This window comes from Cyanistes caeruleus, chromosome 3, assembly GCF_971803275.1.
Source record: "Cyanistes caeruleus chromosome 3, bCyaCae1.hap1.1, whole genome shotgun sequence".
Lineage (NCBI taxonomy): Eukaryota > Metazoa > Chordata > Aves > Passeriformes > Paridae > Cyanistes > Cyanistes caeruleus.
Window position 1 is genome coordinate 75,610,672 of NC_141703.1, and position 20,557 is coordinate 75,631,228.

At 36.8% G+C, this 20,557-nt stretch overlaps 1 protein-coding gene across 3 annotated transcripts in view; it reads left to right on the forward strand.

Moving 5' to 3' along the window:
* The window catches only part of TRPC6 (transient receptor potential cation channel subfamily C member 6), a 74,957-nt gene extending 60,583 nt beyond the window's left edge, over positions 1-14,374 (forward strand). For all 3 annotated transcript variants that reach the window (XM_086882019.1, XM_023920602.2, XM_086882018.1), the window contains exons 6-12: positions 133-360; positions 2,054-2,318; positions 3,155-3,350; positions 4,637-4,840; positions 10,463-10,546; positions 13,060-13,135; positions 13,927-14,374. In XM_086882019.1, the coding sequence (XP_086738145.1) occupies positions 133-360; positions 2,054-2,318; positions 3,155-3,350; positions 4,637-4,840; positions 10,463-10,546; positions 13,060-13,135; positions 13,927-14,078 (1,205 nt within the window). In that variant the 3' untranslated portion in view covers positions 14,079-14,374. The remainder of the gene's footprint in view (positions 1-132; positions 361-2,053; positions 2,319-3,154; positions 3,351-4,636; positions 4,841-10,462; positions 10,547-13,059; positions 13,136-13,926) is intronic.
* Positions 14,375-20,557: the final 6,183 nt, after the last annotated feature.

The following is a 20,557-nucleotide window of genomic DNA, read 5'->3' on the forward strand; positions in this document are numbered from 1 at the left end:
TGTTTGAACTCCCACTAATCAAAATAGTTTTGAGTTTGACAGCAACCAAGCACATGTTCTATGTATAATAAAAATATAAAACAAGCATGATGAATAAGGAACACACTGTTTTCTCTGTTCTGTCTTATACAGGCATGATATGGTCTGAATGTAAAGAAATTTGGTCTCAAGGTCCAAAGGAATACCTGTTTGAGTTATGGAATATGCTTGATTTTGGTATGTTAGCAATTTTTGCAGCATCATTTATAGCAAGGTTTATGGCATTTTGGCATGCATCCAGAGCCCAGAACATTGTTGATGCAAATATGAAAGATCTGACAAGTCCAACACTGGAGCCCAGCATAAAGTACTACACCTTGGGTGAGTTGATTGCACTATTCTTGGGCCTAAGCCAAAGGATTTTCTTTTAATTAGTCTCCAATACCATAGTTTCACAATGTAGTACTGAAGAAGTTCCCACTCCTTCTCTTTCTTATCCTTATGGCAAGTTGATCATGAGGCAGCAGTGCCCTGGCAGCCAGGAGGGCCAACCCTGTCCTGGGGGGCATCAGGCACAGCATCACAGCCGGGCAAGGGAGGGGATTGTCCTGCTCTGCTCTGGGCTGGGGCGGCCTCACCTCAGTGCTGGGGGCAGTTCTGGGTGCCACAGTATAAAAAAGATATTAAAGTATTAGAGAGTGTCTAAAGCAGGGCAGGGAAGATGGTGAAGGGACTGGAGAAGCCGTTTGAGAAGTGGCTGAGGTCGCCTGGTCTGTTCAGCCTGGAGGAGACTGAGGGGAGACCTCACTGCAGTTACAGCTTCTTGTGAGGGGAAGGTGAGGGGCAAGCACTGATCTTTTCTCTGTGGCAGGACCTGAGGGAATGGCCTGAAGTTGTGTCAGGGGAGGTTTAGGTTGGATACCAGGAAAAGGTGTTTCACCCAGAGGGTGGATGGGCACTGGAACAGGCTCCCCAGGGAAGTGCTCACAGCACCAGCCTGACAGAGTTCAAGTGTTTGGACAACAGTCTCTGGAACATGGTGTGACTCTTGGGGATGGTGCTGTGCAGGGACAGGAGCTGGACTTGATGATCCTCATGGCTCCCTTCCAACTCAGTTTATTCTATGATTCTACTATTGGATCATAGTTTCCCTGGCTGTGTTTGTACATCTTTTTGTAGACTGTTCTAGACAGCACTGAAATTATCTAATATCAAAATAAACTCACTGTCACCCACCCCTTTTCTAGATTATTTTAATCTGTTCAATTACACAATACAGTCCTGCAAACCAGTCGGTGGTGGTGCAGCTGTGAATGGAATGTACTGTAATGCAGAACTGAGCAGTGAGATGCAGGAAGTTCTTAAACCTGCTTTGTTAACAAAACCAAAATATATTTTATATATTATTTACTCAGAGGCTCTCTTTTACTTCTTTAATATTTATCAATCCACTCTCTTTACCAGTAAGAGATAAAAATGTTAATAAACTTTCTTGGTATATTTGCGAAGTTCTAGAAGCTATTTTGCCCAAATTATAAAAAATGAAGCACTGTTGACTTGTGTGCACTCTCAACACCACCACATCTGTCATTATTAGGTATTTTTCTGTAGATACTGAATAACATCAGTTTCTGTCTCTATTCTATTCTTCAGATATTATTTTTGAAAAGGTTGCATTTTTTGCGCTATCCAGACTGCAGAAAAGCAGAGCAATTAAAATGCATATATTCTGAAACATATTAAATTGTAGTCATATAAATTTTACTGGAAAGTTATCAATTTCACATAAGTCTTAAAAGCAACTAGTTGAGGCATTTATTCATGTATGCATGGACACTGAAGTATGCTTGTGTATGGATAATATTAATAGTGAATGTTTAATGCCAGGTTTTCTCACAGGCAAGCAAATATAACTTGCTGACACCAGGTTGAACAGCAATGGGCCTGTGCAGCACAGAAGGCCAGTGGTATCCTGGGCTACATTAGGCAGAGCACTGGCAGCAGGTGGTCCATAAAGACCTCCCATAAATAAGCACACGTTATACTGACAGTAATTCTCATCTTTTGTTTCCAGCCAGAATAAACTGGGATCCGTCTGATCCTCAGATCATTTCTGAAGGGCTGTATGCAATTGCAGTGGTGTTAAGTTTCTCACGGATAGCCTACATCTTACCAGCTAATGAAAGCTTTGGGCCACTGCAGATATCACTTGGGAGAACCGTGAAAGACATCTTCAAGTTCATGGTGATATTTATCATGGTGTTTGTGGCTTTCATGATAGGCATGTTTAATCTCTATTCCTACTATCTGGGGGCAAAACAAAATGAAGCGTTCACAACGTAAGTACAACTGATTAAACTGTAACCTTTATTTTCTTAACAATGACCCAATAAAATGCTCAATGTTCTTTGCAATGCTGCAGTAATTTTGGGTGTGGGGAACTGAGATCTCTTCATCAAAGCAAGAGAAAATATGTCTTCAAACAGATGGCAATAGATAGGAAAACGTACCTCAGAGGTTTGGACTTATATGTATTTATAAACTGATTAGGAGGAAATACATGTTTAAATTTAATTTAAATTAACTAACCTGAAAAAAAAATAAAAAATCACTATTCCCATGCCATGGCTTTACCCTGGAATTGTATAATAGTAAAAAATCAACCAGAAAATTATGGTCCATAAAACTAATTCTTTTGAAAACTGATGGTTTGCCTGTCTTCCTCAAAGTTTCAGAGTATTTGTCATATTAATGGTAAAATAATTTCCAGTAAGTGAACTAATAGTGAAACTTAAATAAAGTATTTATAGATAATTCTGTTTTAAATTTACTTTCATATTAACAGCAACCTTGTAGCATGTAGATTAAAGTTAGCTTGTTAGCTTACAAGTGAATCATTGTAATACTGGGTTGAGAATGGATATATGATTCCCAAAACAATCTGATATGTATCAGATGGTTTTACTGTCCATCCTAAATGTTAGGAGTCCTGTGTTATGAAACAGCGTGTACCCATGAAATTAGACAGTCTACTTCTATGCACTGAGGTGGAGTTCAACATTATAATATTGGAAAAATTTGTACACTGTATAAAAATGATAACTGGCAATTTCAACAGTAAGAATATACAGCTTTTCTTCAATAACATATGCATGTGTCCAATTTCTCCTTTTAGCGTTGAAGAAAGTTTCAAAACATTGTTCTGGGCTATATTTGGACTCTCAGAAGTTAAATCAGTTGTTATCAATTATAAACACAAATTTATTGAAAATATTGGTTATGTTCTTTATGGAGTCTATAATGTTACCATGGTCATCGTCTTACTGAACATGCTTATCGCAATGATCAACAGTTCATTCCAGGAAATTGAGGTAAAAAGTCCATTTATTATTAAAATATCACCCTATTTACTGTTACTAATTGTCTCAGGCTCCTGGAAAATTTTCTTGTTGACATCTGATTTAAGACAAGTACCACATAAGCCTTTGGAATATTTTAGAAGAAAATATTAATTCCACTGTTCATTTTTATTATAAAATACCTTGCAGTTACTTGGCTGCATGTGCTTGCAGATAAGAACCAGACTGGTATAAGAAGCTACTGGTGAACTGTGTTATGTTCCTGAGCAGTATGTGACTTTGTGAATCTTTCATTTGCCTCATTTGTAGTTACTTGAGAAGTGTCCTTCTTGCTGCAAGGATGCTCTCTTTCCTGTGCCTCGACCTTGCAGTCAGGTCTCCAACATGCTGTGTTCTTCTTTCATTGAAACAAGAGTTGCTCTAGACCTCTGCAGTGAACAAAACATTACTTGGCAAAGTAATCAGCAGGGCTACTGAAGTCCTGCAGGACCTTTTGCATTCCATGGAAAACAGAGGGCTAAATCATTATCACTGTTTGGGAAGAAAGTAAGCAGATCTCCAGGAGCTGGGCCATCCCAGACTTTCCAAAGGCATCCTCTTGCCAAAGCAGCAAACTCAGATTTGACTCCACTTTGGTCCCACATTCTGGGCTCTGATTGGGGGCCGTAGCATTGTCGAACTAGAGCAAGGGCAACACATTGTCTAGGGATGTTCACATTCTTCTGGATCAGGAGGCCACAGGTCAAATCCATCAGATTTGGAGCATTAAAAATATAGTGACTGGGCAAAACAGCTTCTAAAAGCAGGTACAGCAATATTGAGTCATGATCTCGAATTGATGTACTGCAGTTTCTGCAGAAAACCCTCAAACTTTACAGGGAGAAATAAAGTGAATGTTTTGGTGATCATAAAAGATAAACATAAACCATGGTGATGATAGTATACCTGGTTTAATCATATATTCCAGCAAATGGAAGGAATTAGGTAAGAATCACCTTTTTTTAGTTCATATTTAAAGTAATAGTCTATAGAATAGTTAAATAGAGTCTGTCATTGTGATCCTGTATTGCAGACTAATTAGCACTCAGTCTGGAATAAACAATGTTTATTGCATTATTTTAAATGGATTAATAAGAACATACCCAATCATTGAAATTTTGGTTTTCATAGATTTTGTTCTACCTGTTTGAGATTTACTTCAGCCAATTACACTTAAAACACACATAAAATTTAGCTAGAGCATCTTCAATAGTCAAAGTGTTATTAAGTGTCTTAACTGCTGTGTTTCTGTTTTACAGGATGATGCTGATGTAGAATGGAAATTTGCAAGGGCTAAACTTTGGTTTTCTTACTTTGAAGAAGGGAGAACTCTTCCAGTACCCTTCAACTTAGTGCCAAGCCCAAAATCTTTGCTGTATCTTCTAATCAGAATCAAAAAATGTATTTCTAAACCATTTTTGTGCCAAAAGAAAAGCTTTCAGGAAGATGCAGAGATGAACAAGGTAATTTTATCCTGTATGTACTGACTGCTAATTTTAGAAGATAAATCAAATTTTAACTTAATTTGTATTATTTCCCTGTTTTACGGATGAATTTCCCAACATATTTAATTCATGCTGAAGTCAGTCAGTAATGTGGGAAGATAGGATAGGATAGGACAGGACAGGACAGGACAGGACAGAATAGAATAGAATAGAATAGAATAGAATAGAATAGAATAGAATAGAATAGAATAGAATAGAATAGAATAGAATAGATAGAATAGAATAGAATAGAATAGAATAGAATAGAATAGAATAGAATAGAATAGAATAGAATAGAATAGAATAGAATAGAATAGAATAGAAGTTTAAAAACCCCTGCTAAAGTTCAGGTCCAATGAACTTACCTTCATCCAATTGTCACTTAAATCCCTTTTCCCCCTGAGCAACAGGGCCTGCGTTCTCTTTGTTCTGCCTTACATTGCTACTGCAGCAATAGAAGTTCTTACTGCCCTTGCAAATGTGTGGCAAGCTTTGTCTTTCCCAAAGCCACCTTCATATCCCTGGGCAGTTTCTAAGTTCCCCCTTGGCAGCCTGTCTCTGCTTCCACTGAAAATGCCTCTTGCATTGCCCCTACTGTAAAATATTTTGTTACCTGTTTAATTACACAGCTTCAGTAAAAGTGCACTCGATTTGATTCATTGGACTTGGTTAAAGAGTTTGTAGCCAGTGTATTTTTCCTGCACTCTCTTGGTATAAATCAAATCAATTGCTTTCAAAGAACATGGAATATTAGGTGGTATTGGAAATGTAAAGACTGACGCTATTCTAGCACTATTATAACATATTAGGGAAGAAGAGGTGTGCAAGGCAACTGATCAGGTGTTGTGAGTAAAAAGGTGAGAATATGGTAACATAAAAAAAAAAAAAAGAAAGTTAAGATTTTAAGATTTGTCATGGTGGTAAAACAAAATTTTCTTCAGTGGAAATTTATGTGTGGAAGGCCTTGTGTTAGAATGGGCTGTGGTCTGAGCAGAGGCCTGTTCAGGGTTGGGAGTTCTTGAGTCTGCAGTCAAGAGCCATTAGTCACTAAACTGGGGACCAGTAAAGAATTTATGTCCATCTGTCAGTTCTCTGTTGCCAATGCAGCCAGCACATTTTTCACACTTATTACTTGAAGAGTAAAAGAGAAAAAATGCTCACAATCCTAGAAGGAAAAAATGTTGTAGGGAAAAATCCTGTGCCTCTGGGTAAGTTTATACAGTTTATGAAAACAAATATAGGTATTACAAACACTATCACCAAAGCCAAAATTGTCATTAAGTTCAAATATCTCTATTATTTTTCTAGTGTTTTACAGATCACTTAATTTTATTTGGAAATCTAATTCTAATATATTTAAGACCTGATAGAAATGGCACTGCATTTGCTCAGGTTTTTAATGAATCTGACATTTGCAAAACTTTTCACCAAGCTGCCTGATGCAACTTGATTTTAAAACTTCTGTGAGTGATAAAATCATCACTAAAATACTTCACATTTGAGGAGATGCATTTAAACTTAAAATTTAGTGGTGGTGGAAAACAAGAAATGGTTCTTTTCCTAATTCAATTTGTGAAACTGAAAAGCACATAAGTAGGTTACAAGCTTGTTTTAATGGCTTTTTTAGCATGAAATGTATGTTCCCATAAAACAGCTACTCTTATAAGTCCCATTCATAAAGCCTAAGGAAAAAAGATGTATTTTTATCAGTCCATTCAAACCTAGCAATTCATGTTTTCTAGCATGTTTCTAGAAAGGTGCAAAGTGTAATAATTACCAGTTCTACATAAAACAGTAGCAGGTTTGTCTGCTTTTTCAGAGCAGTCCCTCTGAAAGAGAACTGTAGGGATACAAACATTTTCATCAGATTTTTCCTAACCCTGAGTTAATTTTAAGTCTTCAAATATTAAGCTTTACACTCAGTGTTGATTTTAATGTAACTAATCCTAAATGAAATGTGCTTACTCCCCAGCCAAAGCATCAATAAAACTGCACATCAAATTTAAAAAAAAAAAAAAAAGCTTTTACATTAAAAAACATAAAGCATCTGAGTCATATTTATTCATTTCTCAGGTTTTGCAGCAGATACTGTCAAATGATTACATTTTTATACTTACCTTTTGGGCTGCCACATACTGTGGAACTGACTTTATCTGAATCTACGAGATGTTTCCATCCTGTGCACTTCCAAGAAGTAACTGAAGTGGTTTTGTCTTACCTTTTGATCCACTGTTGATGATTCATTATTGTTGAGGCTGTCATGGCATCTTCTCAAAGGCACTCTCAGGCTTTTGGGATTTTGACTTTTGACTCATTTCGTGCTGAGGGGGTTGATGCTGCTGTGAGTGCTGAGCAAGGAGCTACCTCTGCAGGGAGCTACTATAAATAAAATGAGCTGTGCAAAGGCAAGAAAAGGTTTGGCAAGAGCATACCCAAGGCTTGATGGCTGTGTTTGTGCTAGTAAAATGTAATAATAAAATAAAATGCTAGTAAAATAGCTTATCTGAGTATGGAGGCAAATTCAGGAATGGCAGGAATACCAATTCAGGTAATTTTCCTCACTAAATAGGAAACCTCTTGTGCCCAAACCATTCCAGTAGCCAAACTGTGCCTAGGAAGACAGAAGTTTGTTCTGATGTAAGTGCTACCTGTGAGGACAGTGAGAGTTTACTGATGGAAGACATTGCATTGCAGTGCCCAATAATGTTAACACACACTTGAGTTTACTGATCCAAGCCCAGCCTGTGGGTTGTTCTGCTGCAGAGCCTGCATCTTCTCAGTGCAAAAGCAGCAGCAGCTGCTGCAGAGTGAGTGTGAAGACAAGCATTAGGGTGAGAAGGAGGGAAGGATATTCTACTCCTAGATCCAGTTCTGCTCTGATTATTGCTAGCAGAAAAAGAAGCCAGATGCTGTCAGTGCTAAACAGCAAGTAATTTACATAGCTGTGTTCAAAGCAAAGTACACCAGAAATTAATTACCTGAGACATACCTAATACAGTCTAAAGACTGTGAAGATGTTTTCTTTCAGGCTGTACATTAAAATCCATAGATTTCTTGTTTCAGGCTAGAATTGGCATTTTAGACATCAAGTGAGAAACTCAAACAAATAAAAGGGAGAAAGAAATGAAGGAGAGTTTGAAGAAAAACCCTACTTTGACTTCTATTCTAAATTTAAAAATTGCCTTGGCATTGAGAAAGTTTATTGCTCAAGTGGTACAATAGTTGTTCATCTTCCAGAGCTAAAAATCAGCAGTGAGAGATGATATATTTAAATTTTGTTCTTTAAACATGGCCCTTCAGAAAATAAGTGTGGGACAACTATTTATTGAAGTAGCTTTAAGCCCTCACTCAGACAAGAAAAATATGTTATGTTTAACTTTCCTAGTGTAAAACAGTGTTTCTGAAATTTTCACAAGTCATGTCTGGTTATAGGAGCAAAAAACTGAGTCACTTTCTGGGAACCCCCTGCCTCTGATCCAAGAAAGTACAATCTTTTGGAATTGCAAGTTGACAGCAGCTTATTATTTAAGATATTAATAAAGTGCTAAACCAAACAGCTACAATAATTTAATTACTATTCTGATTGCATTGAATTTTAAGTAACACAAGAGAATAACAAAGTGAGAGGCAAATTTAACCATGAAGGTGTTTTCAAAGAGAAATGATCCATGTATCCTGCATTTCATATTTCACTCAGCATTCTAGGAGAAGAGTTATTTTTGTTGGGATTTGTATCATTGTTTTATTTCATTTACATCGTTTCCCCTCTCGTTACTCATGTTCAATAATGTTAACTTAAAAATACGAATTCTAGGTCAGTCATCAATGTGGCATGCTGAGTGTACTCTATTACTGATTTTGGAGAAAGAAAAAAGCCTTAGGCAGGAAGCTTAAAGAGACTGTAAAGAGAGCTTAAAGAGAGTTAAAAAATGTTATTAGAAGTTATAATGAAATCTTGGCAGTCTCTGCCACCAAGTGGTCATTCAGCAATTTACAGTGAATCTTGTGTCCTGTTAGTGATACACATAAAAGATCTAATGAGTTAGATCTGTAAAGTTACACACTTCTGATTTACCTGCCAACTTTCAAGGTGCCCTCTGTAACTAATCAAGAGTTAATTGTTATCTTAAAAATGTGCTGGAGGGTGAAGGTTAAGATAAAGGCATTGCAGTGAGCCTGGTTTTACAAGTTTGCAGTCATGTCATGTATTACCAATTTTGCTATTTCAAGTGAAAATCAAATTCTAATTAAGCAATGGCTTAACTTTTGAGATGAACGAATGTAACATAAGTTTGAAACTGGTAACCAGAAGGACTCATTGCTTTTAAAATATGTAATAAAATACATAGTAAATATCCAAAGCAACGTCCCTCTGCTGCTTCAGAAGAAGCATGGTCGTACTCTTGTTCTACTATATTTCTAAGAATGGTGGAAATGAGAAATCCAGGAGCTGAAAGAGCAGGAATATTGTTTTCCTCTTTTAACCCAGTATCACAGATGAGGCCCAAGAGAGAGTATAATTAGTTCTAAAACCCTGAAAAACATAGTGATTACATACTGATTGTGTAAACTCACTAACTGTTATTTTTTATTAAGAATCAGACACCTAGTTTATGTTAAAACATTGTGATGAAATTATGTTTTTTAATATATATTCAGAATATCTGAAGTAGCTTTATTCAAGCATGAAAAAAATGTAACTTACCCTTCTTATGCATTGTTAATTTCCATCCACATGTAGATTAATATATAAGAGAAATATTGTTTTATATGCTTTACACTATTTAACTTTTATCATTACTTTTGCTTAGTCAAATAAACATAGTCTAAATAAATAATGGAAAGAACAAAAAAATTCCCAAATCCAGTGTACACTTTATACTAATTGCTAATGAATATATTTTACCAATAGATGTTATAAAATTTTGTATCAAAATACAAGCCTGATCTCATAGAAGGTGTCCCTGAAAATGGCAGGGGCATTGGCCTACCTGTTTTTAGATGTTCTTTCCAACACAAACCATTCTCTGATTCTATGGAATGCTAAACAAAATCTAATAGTGTTTAAATTATTCCCAGTGTACAGCTGAGTAAGCATCAAATCCTGCCCTATTTCTGTCCCTAAAAGATGATATCCCACCATATCCCACAGAGTATTTACAGGCTTCAAAGCGCCCCAGTCATCAGTAGATGCTTGATATCTTAAGACACAACATAGAGAGGTTCCATGGAAGTACAGAACAATCTCACAGGATTTGAGACACTGCGCTGATAGTCCCATCCTTTGAAACAGTAATATTTTTGTTAGACCATGTATAATATCAGGGAACTGAAATTTAGTGACAGTCCCACTTATTCCTCATCCAGATCAGTCATGATTTATATTTCTTGTGCTACTACTTGTTGAACCAGCCCCACTCTTTACCTAAGGTAATATAATTTGCTTTTAGTTTCTGTTCACTCTTACTGCAGCCCAGTCATTCAGCTTGAGTCACAGTTCCCCATTTTGTGATGCCTTAGATTTTGTCAAAGGATATATACATGAGATACACATATTGATCTTCTATTTATTTTGTACTATAAATAATGTTTCCATTGCAGCTTGATCAAAGGAAGCAATCGAGTATAAGAAGCTCAGATGAAATCCACTTAAACAGTTTAAACAATCCTCCAAGACAATACCAGGTAAAAACCAGTTTATATGAAAATAAAATCAAGAAGCAGTAGAACTGGCAGATTGATGGCATGAGGACACTTTTGAATTTATGCTAAACAACATGAATCAAGAATAAATCCACAGACCTTGTATATATCCAAAATAAATGAAATGGTTTAGGTATTTGCAGTACAATTTGAGGGTGTTTTTCTCTCCTCTTTGTTTCTTAAACAGTACCCTTATAGTGCAGTATATTAATGTGCTTCAAAAAAATGTTTTTAATTTTAGAGTGAGTCCTCAACTGCACAATTTGAATTGATAAAACCAAAAATAAACCCCAAATCTTCCCATTCCATTTGCAGAAGAAGATCAGCCTATTGTGGCACACCTCTACATACAAATACAAGTATCTGTCAACCTTTATCCTATCAATGCAGTCTGTTTTTCCTAGACAACTGCAATGAGCCTTTATGCAGTTAAGTTAAAGAGATCCAGCACAGTCCACATAAATCTCAGCTATTCTGGTCCAAAGACTGCTTCTTTCTTTCTTGCAATACTACAGAGTGGGTGGAAAGGAGGAAGCAAGAGCTGTCTGGGTAATATAAAAATAATTTGAAGGAAAAAGGGTACAGAAAAAAAGTATACTTTATTTACCACAAGACAGAAAAAGAGATTTTCCCTTGGGCAGGCTAGCTCTGCTACACTTTTATGTTATGCAGTGTCTACACGAGTCTGTTTCAAAAACTCCCTGACTTTTTCACAGCCAATTTCATTGTGATGCAGGGATAGATACTAAGATTAAAAATCTATCCCATAAATATGTAGTGTGGCTTTGTATTTGAAACATTCTTGGATTATTATAATAAACTGTACAGCAGCTGATCTCGCAAGCAAGACTCTAGTGATGGCATGGGACCACTAATCTGGGATGACTCACCTCAAAACCAGCCCTGGTCAGCTCTGTTATTGTGGAGATAAAGCAGAAATACAAATCTATGAATGTTTTGTATCTTAAAATGGAAAAGGTATTGTGTTGTCATAAGCTACAGTGATATTAAGCCCAAAGGCAGAAATACACATCCTAAAATGTACTTGAATACTTGATCTTTTTTAATTTGAATTAATGGTAGAATCAGGTCCAGAATTCATTTTTTCCTGGAAAGGTAAAATTTACAATAAATTTGCTGGCCTAGGTTCCCCTTATTGTTAGGAGAGAGGTTGGTCATTCTCATGGCACGAGGTATTTGATCAGTTTAGTTGTCTCAGATGAACTGTGCTCTCAGGTTTGCTCATTTTATCCATAGAAGGAAATAAAGGTGACAGATATGTGTATTTACATTAGAAAGTATCTGTCTTTGGTTAGATGGGTCCCAGCTGAGATACTTAAATGACTTAGAATTTTGGATCCCATTTTCTCTAAGCAAGCCCTACACTGGGAAAACATGACTTAGAAAATACATCAAAATGGATTCAAATAAACTGAAAACAAAAGGGTTTAGCAATTAGCTCTACTAAGCAGGGTCATTGTCATCTTTGGGTAGCAATGAAGGCCAGATGGCTACATCTACTTGGAGATCAAAGGTGTAACTGTATTAACAGTTCTTACAAGTTCCAGTAATAGGTTAAGGTTTATGAATTAAAACATTCATAAGATTGTCTTTAGTTCTCCAAACTTTCAAGTATATATATACATACATATTTAAATTTAAATAAATTTAAATATCACCTGTGGATGAAGGCAGAGATTTTTACATTTAATTTCTTTAACCTGTCAAGTCCTACACTGAAGTATCTGAATGCAACAGAAGGTAACAGAGGTGTCATAATTTAACCCCATCTGCCAGCTAAGTACCACACAGTTGCTTACTCACTGTCCCAACACAGCCCCTTCCAACTGCATGGGATGAGGAGGAGAATCGTAAAAGGTAAAACTTGCAAGTTGAGATAATAATACTTACCTAATTTAAATAAAAAAAATAGTAGTAGCAGTAGTAATGAAAAGGAGAGATACAGGAGCAGTGATCACCTCTCAAGGCCAAGCCTCCCCCAGTTTCTATACTGAACATGATGCTCTGTGGTATGAAATATTCCTCTGGCCAGTTTGGTTCAACTGTCCCAACCATTCTCCCTCCCAGCTTCCCATGCACCTGCTCAGTGGCAGACCCTGAGGCATTGAAAAGTCCTCGCCTTTGGGTAATCACTGCTCAGCAACAACTAAAACATCAATGTGTTATCAACATTATTCTCAAACTAAACCCAAAACTCACACTGTAACAGTCACTAAGAAGAAAATTAACTCTGTCCAAACTGAAACCAGGACAAAAGCTCTTACTTTGAAGTGTCATAACAATACTAGTCCAACTAATAAAACTTTTTTTCCCTCCCTCCCTCCCTCCCTCCCTCCCTCCCTCCCTCCCTCCCTCCCTCCCTCCCTCCCTCCCTCCCTCCCTCCCTCCCTCCCTCCCTCCCTCCCTCCCTCCCTCCCTCCCTCCCTCCCTCCCTCCCTCCCTCCCTCCCTCCCTCCCTCCCTCCCTCCCTCCAGAAAATCATGAAGCGTCTCATTAAAAGATACGTGTTGAAAGCTCAGATAGATAAGGAAAGTGATGAAGTCAATGAAGGTGAGTACGTTGATGAATTGTATGTTTCATCAGAGAATCTAAACAAACTAAAGTTATATATTTCCAAAATACTTAATCCACTTGACATGCTTATTAGTGCAAGAGGTAAAAATAGCATACTCTTGAAGAGGTGATGTGGTTTTTGCCTCTCCCATTAGAAACTATCACTGATCTTACAAGCTTTAAAACATGTTGCTGGGTCTAGTAATAGTAGAATCATAGAATAATTTCATTTGGAAAGGCCCTTAAAGATTATCTAGTTCCTTAAGAAACTGGTGGGCTGAGGAGTGGTGGATTAATGATTAGATTCATTGATCTTAGAGGTCTTTTCCAACCTAAATGATTCTGTGACTATGATTCTGTGATCTCTCTTGCAACAGAGCAGCATCTTCCACTAAATAGATCATGTGAGTTTTGTGAACTCATGTTCTCTCACAATTTTGTCTTCAGATTTGTTTGATTCCTGAACTGCATCTTCATATTCCTATCCCCAAGACACCATCCCATTGAGGTTAGCTCAGCTGGTCAGGGCATGGTGCTAATAACATCAAGGTCTTGGGTTTAATCCCTGTGTGGGCCATTCACTTACAAGCTGGACTCAGTGATCATTGTGGGTCCCTTCCAACTCAGATATCCTAAGATTCACCAACCACCAGCAGCATATGTACTTCTTCTGTTTCAACAAAGAAATACGGAAAAAAAACCCCACATTATAATTGTGAGCTATTTGGATATGCTGCTTTTAAAAATTTTGTTTAATATTGTGTTAACAGTTGTATTCACTGTTACAGGTGAATTGAAGGAAATTAAACAGGACATCTCAAGTCTCCGGTATGAACTCCTTGAGGAAAAATCTCAGAATTCTGAAGATCTGGCAGAACTTATAAGGAAACTTGGGGAAAGACTGTCACTTGACTCTAAGGAAGAAGAAAGCAAGAGATAACCGAAATAAAATACACAACAGAATGTTAACAATTCACTTAAAGCCATATTTCTGTTTTCCTCAAGTCTAGCTCACATTTCTAAAAAAGATTCAGAAATTAAATCATTCCAAGTCTTTATTGAAAAAACACAGTGGCAAATCCTCTAGATCTACCACTTCAGTAAAGATATTTATTCTTTACCTGCTGAAGAATAGTTGATCTGAGATAATTTAAATACTCAATTTACCTCTTTAAGAATTCCAGTGGAATCTTGATAATCCCAGTCAAGAAAGATTAAAAGCATCGATCTAAACTTTTCCTATGTTAACTGGTTTTTTTTTTTAATTTCTTTTTATAAGCATTCTTACATATACTTTAATGAAGCAAAAGAGAAAAATCCAGGCTTATATATCAAAAGCTATTAAATTTTTCCAGCATTCTAAATTAGGAAAAAAAAATAAAAAGAAAATCTGTCTGTCTTAAAAATGTGTAGGATATTAAAATAAACTTACAAACATTTCCATGTAGGGGTAGATATCAGGACACTCAGAGCACTGTGTTGTACTTTTCCCTACTGATCCCTGTCAGCACTGGACCATCCTGTGAGATACCTAGGTTCCAATGGGAGTTCGTGCATTAAGAAAGAAGTATTTTCCACCAAATTTATTGAAAAACTATTTCTGAGGCAGGGAGGCTGGAAAAAACCTTCTTTAATCCAAACAATTAACCCTTAATGTTCCAATCTGTTTCAGAATTCCCAAGTTCTCCAGTTTTTATGTCTTGAACTGAACTTCCCAAACTGCAGGTTAGGGGTTTGAATGTAACATTTTTATGCGAGGTGGAAGACACTAAAATGTTACGTGCCAACCTCTCTTTGAAGTCTGGGAATGCCATGCATGGGGGATCATGTTTCTCTATGTTATGTCTCTCTGTTTAAATGATTAAACTTTCTTCAGACATACAGATAGCAAACAAAACAATCTTGTTGCAAAAAATCATGAAATCTTATTTATGGATTTGCATCCCTCATCCTTTTTTCCACTGGTGAAAGGTCTGCTCTTGTGCTGTATTCTTTAGGACTTTTAATGAAGAATCTTCTCTCCATGTGGTAAGGAAAGCTCCAACACTTTCATGCTGCCCACTGCAGTAGTTAAAAGTCTCTTTTGGTTAAACTGCAGATGAGATATCCCATGCTCTGTCTGGCTGTTTGTTGCGTAACAATGTCCATGCAGGACAGTCAGCTGGCTTCAGTCTTTCCAGATAGAAACCACATAAATTCCATGTAATTTTTCCCTTGGTTAATACAGTAATTTGTGGTTCTGTCTTTGGATGGTCACTAATTCTGGAAGTGTTATAAACATACATTAAATTGGGCATCTCTGCTTCTCTTTAAGCTTTTTTTGAGATTAGTGAAAGGGCTGTGAAAAATTATAACATGGCAACAAGGTGTAACACACCTGTAAAAGATCTGTATGAAACAAGGCTTTAAAAGACTTGTCAGTAATTGCTTTAAAATTAGCTTTGTGAAACTCATTTACTGTGGAATGTATTATAATGTTTCTGCCTCTCCCTTTTAGGCTGGAGGTTATTTTTAATGGGTCTAGATTAGTTTCCAGTTGGATTTATTGATAGTTCTTTTTTAAAAATTGTTGATGGAATCACTGTGTATTTTCAGGGATAAAAAAATGCAAACATATATTAGAATGGGTTTTGAAATCACTTGGAAAGAGGTGGAGGTAGGGGACTGAGTCAGCCTGCCCTGTGAGTATTTGTCATGCTTTGGAGGAAGTGCTTGGCACAGAAGTTTAGCCACAAATGGAGTATGGGGAACAATGTGTGTCCTGTGGGCCTCAGGTGTAAAGAACTCAGGATTTAGAACCTTCTAAGGCTTCTTCCTCTGAGGGAGAAGAAGGAAAGTGAGGTCCAAAGGTAGTAGAGCACAGGTGATTGGTGTGACCTCATGCTGGAAGGCAGCATGACAGTAACTTCAGTGCATTTTGGCTCCTGGATGGTTCCTGGCCATCTCTCTTGGCCAGGACTGGCCTCTGAATTGAAATTCCACCTGGGTATTTTGGTTTTCTGAAACAGTGTGCAGTTCATTCAGCTCCACTGAATGGCTGTGTTAGAGGCTGTGCTGCTCAAAGCACATCTTCCACCTGAGAGAAGCCCTTCAGAAAATCTCTTGGTCAGAATCTGAGGTAACAGGGACAGTCAATGTTCACTTCCAGTAATCAGAAGTCTTAATTTGTGGTCATTGTAAAACACAAATTGGATCTGCTATAGTGCTTGTTGATGGTAAACCCTCACTCTCTGTAAACCCAGTGAAAGGAAATACATATATACAGTTTGAGATCCAGGCACTTTTAAAGTGAAGATTTTTATGACAGAGGTAAAATGTACACTGTGAATTTGTTTAAACCTAAAATTTGATGTACCTTAAAACGATAAGATCATAATGTATATATTGTATTTCATGAAGAAAATACATATGGATTTTTTTAATCATTGAAGATATTTTATATGTAGTTATTACTTATGGAAAAATTTGTTATATATATTTGAAGAGGTCTATTGCCAAATGTAGTGTGACAAGCAATGTAGTATTTAAAATGAGCACAGTACCAAATATATTATCCTGATTTAAAAAAATTAAATGTACCAGACTAAAAATGCCTTTGTGATCCATTGTATGAACATTTTGTTATTTCACTGGGAACTTTTGGCTGCTCCTGCTTGGAAGACTGATATGGTGAAGAACTTTCATTTTCTAAAATCACTAATATTAAAAAAAACATTTCAAAGAAGGAATAAGGGTCTTTTCATACTTAATTAGACTCAAGGCCAAGTATTTTGTCTCCTGTGACTGTATCTGATGTTAGATGTTTCAGAACATCTGCAGTAACAGATAATTTTCACCTTCCATAGTTCTGCTTTTGGTTTCTAATAAAACAATAATTTGATGAGGAAGTATTTCCAGATTTTTTTTTTTTGTGGATTATTAGGATAACAAGATATTCTTTCTACCTACTTAATTATTAAATTATTATTATTTAAATCTTGTTAATTACTTGAGCTCAGCAATTCCGTTTCTGTAGCGGCAGCTTCCACACCTAAACCAGACCTGCTATAAAGTATTGCCTTTATATATGTTTTTTCCCCTGAGTATTTCTTAAACTTGAATTATGAAATATGGTGAGTAGGTTTTGTCATCCCTTAGAGAATCTCCTTTCTGTTCACCCAAATGTCTTTCACTAAAAGGTATGAAAGAACTTGAGAACTTCTGAAGAGAAGACAATGAAGTAAGAAAATATCCAAATCAATGTCTGTCCAAGGTTTTCTCACACTATTCTGGATGAAAGAGAATCACATCTAAATATTGAGAAAAGGATTTATACATCATGGAGGACTGGAAATGTTATTAGAGACAAATCATGCAAGCCTAAGGTACCCAAGATTTACAGTGACAGATGCTGAGAAAAAGCTACAGGATTTCAAATTAAAATTCCAACATTCCAGGTAAAAATCTGCTGCATTACAGCATATTTTAGAGCACTGACAGGCCAAGCCAATGAATGCTAATGGTTTTAAAAGTGGCATCTATAGATTCAACTGATTTTAGATGACAGCCATGAAGACTTATGCAACTGACCTTGTCTAATCTTTGTATTCAGTGGATAGAAGTGGTCAAAGGCATGATTTTGTATCATCTTAAGGCAGACAAGTATCCTACATGAGTCATATAGTAGAAGTGACCATTTATCTCCTGTTACACTGAAGAAGCCACTGTAGCTGTTAGCAACATTTCTGTGGAAGTGTGAGAAGCCCCAGCCTGTCAGAAATCGGTGCTGCAGCCCATGAACACTGCGAGGCCATGAACCATGACCAATGATCCTCTCCTTGGAAGTGCTTGAACTGATGACAGTCACTGAGAGAGGCAAGCTCTAACTTGCCTTCAGAAGAATCCAGCCCATCCCCCAGGGATGATGCATGTAGGGTTCTTCTTTACTCTGCACCAATATTTCATTTTTTCCTTCTTCATTAGTGTTACTGTGGGTAGGCATAAACACACACGAACCAAATCTATCAGAAATGTGAGAAAAACTCTATTACAGAGCACGTGGCAGCTAAATGCTTGTTGACAAGCCAGGACCTTTATGATAAAGAGAAGTTTATATCCCATGTTTTAGTACTTTGGAGTGAACACATATTTTCAATAATATGTTCTCAAAGCTTGAAATATATAGCTTGATCTTGGCAGTACTTTAGCTGTAGCAGCTGTATCCTGTAATTTACTAAGAACGTGCTCTCATGACTGCTGTGTCCCAAAATGCAGTTTAGTACAACAAAATCTTGCATTTGCTACTTAGAGATTTCCCTCAGGCTTGAAATTTGTATCTGAACATTATAGCTACTACATTAAAAAACACATAATCTGAAACTGTACTCATTTACAGAACAGAAGAAATTGTCTTTATTGTATAAATTGCTAATTTTTCCTGTAAATATTTAACGCTTTTTAAAATTTGTTAGAAACTGCCTGGTGTGAATAATCTATCTCAGCACTTATGTTCCTGCTTAAATTTTAATTTGGCTTGTGGAAAATAGAATTCAAAAAGTTTGTGGTTAGAAAACAGCTTGTGCTTCAGAAGCTCAAGTCAAAAGAGAAATTAATCAAGGCTGAGGTGTGTACCTTAATCTCCATGCACTTAGAAGGCCAGAGAATCCCATACACTGTTGTTCCCTGGTGTATGAGTTACCATGAGTTACCTCAAAGTATTTAATTTGTTCTCTTGTTCCCTGGTTACCATCAGTACCTCAAAATATTTAATTTGTTCTAATTTTCGTTTTTGCAAAAAAGCTAAGTTGCCTTGTTCCTCTTTCTGTTCTTGTCACCATCTTGTCACCATATCACAGTGCAGTAGGGATCAAAAAGTACAAATTTCCAGTGCTTTCTCTTTCCAAGAAATGGTATTTTAGTAGCATTTGGTTTTGTTTTAAGCTTTTGAATATTCTATGATTCAGCTGCTTGCCATTTACACTTTGCTCCTTTAACCAATGGAACTCCAGTCAAAGTAATTGAAGAAGATCAGTTAATATTGCAAAGTAAAATGCAGCAGACTAATCATTAGCAATGTTAATAGCAATATTTTTATGCCCTTTTATATATGAACACTTTTATATCATTTTGATGTTTAATTGTGCTTTATAAACAAGTATATTCTAGTAGGTCTGCACAGGGCAAAGGGCATAAATGAAGTGACAACCAATCCAAAGACTTTCTGTTTGTAGGCAAAAGCTACTCACTCTCAAAGGCAAATAAATGTATTTTCCTATGACCCTTGTTAAACCAGCTCAAGACTCTGTTCTTCAGCTTCTTCCTTTATGCCAGGAGAAAATTATACTGACTGTTGTCAACATGCTAAATAAGTAGTTTGAGGAATTGATGAAGAGTAAATTTCATTTTTTTCTCAAAGGGAGTATTTTCTTGTTTTCAAAAAAGATTTTGTGTAACTTTACCAGAACTCTAATGATGTAATCAACTTCAGTAGAGAAAATGCATGGGATTTCACGAGTTAATGTCTTCACAGGAAAAGGGACTGCTATGGCTTTGTTCTCTAGAGCTGCAGTGCTAAAAGTTCCAATTGAGACAGTCACTGGCTCTGTCCTGGCTGTAGCCCAATTTGTTCAGTCCCCCATCTCCTAATGGTAAACTGAGGCTCTGCAGCTGGTAACAATATCCTCACTTTTGAATGGAGAAATATCAGTGACACAGGGAATTTTTTAAAATACATACAGCATGGGAAAGCTTTTCTGATGAACAGAAGATAAGGTACAATATCAGGTTGCTATCAAATCATGCTGGCAGTAAAAGATTCGAGACTGCTTTATGTGGCTGTGCTAGAGCACATATGGTCTCTCCTGACATGGTGCCTCTGTTTCTCTGGGGATTCTGTTTCTCAAAAGAAAATGTTTCTTCTAGAAATGACCTCGTGCTTGAATCTGTCAGCATAATTTTAGAATTCTCTGAGTTACTTCCCTCTGAAGTGGACATCACACTTCATTTGAGGAAATTGAATTGCCTGGTACAGCAATATCAGTGGCTGCAATCCTTCAACAGAGGCTTCTCACCTGACAGGAGGTCACTGACCTTGTACCATCAAACAGTGTTAAAAAACAGCCCTGGCTATACCAAGAAATATTTCTCAGTGTCAGTCTGGAAAGAAAGAAAGACAAAATCATTCCCAAAGTGCCTATGTTTCTTCTAATGCTGTAAGTTAGCCTGTATTCACTCATAAATGTTCCATGTGTCTGCAAATCTTGTCCCTTCTGATTAAATATCCACAGCACACATTACAGTAAGCCATCCAGGTCCCCTCCTAGTCTCTGAAAACTCTGAAAGTTGTTTCAGAGGTACATACTTTCTTTAAATGGAGGCACAACCTTGGCCCAAGCTGTTGTAGTTCAAGACCTTGCAGAAGTGTAAATCCCTTATTGGGTC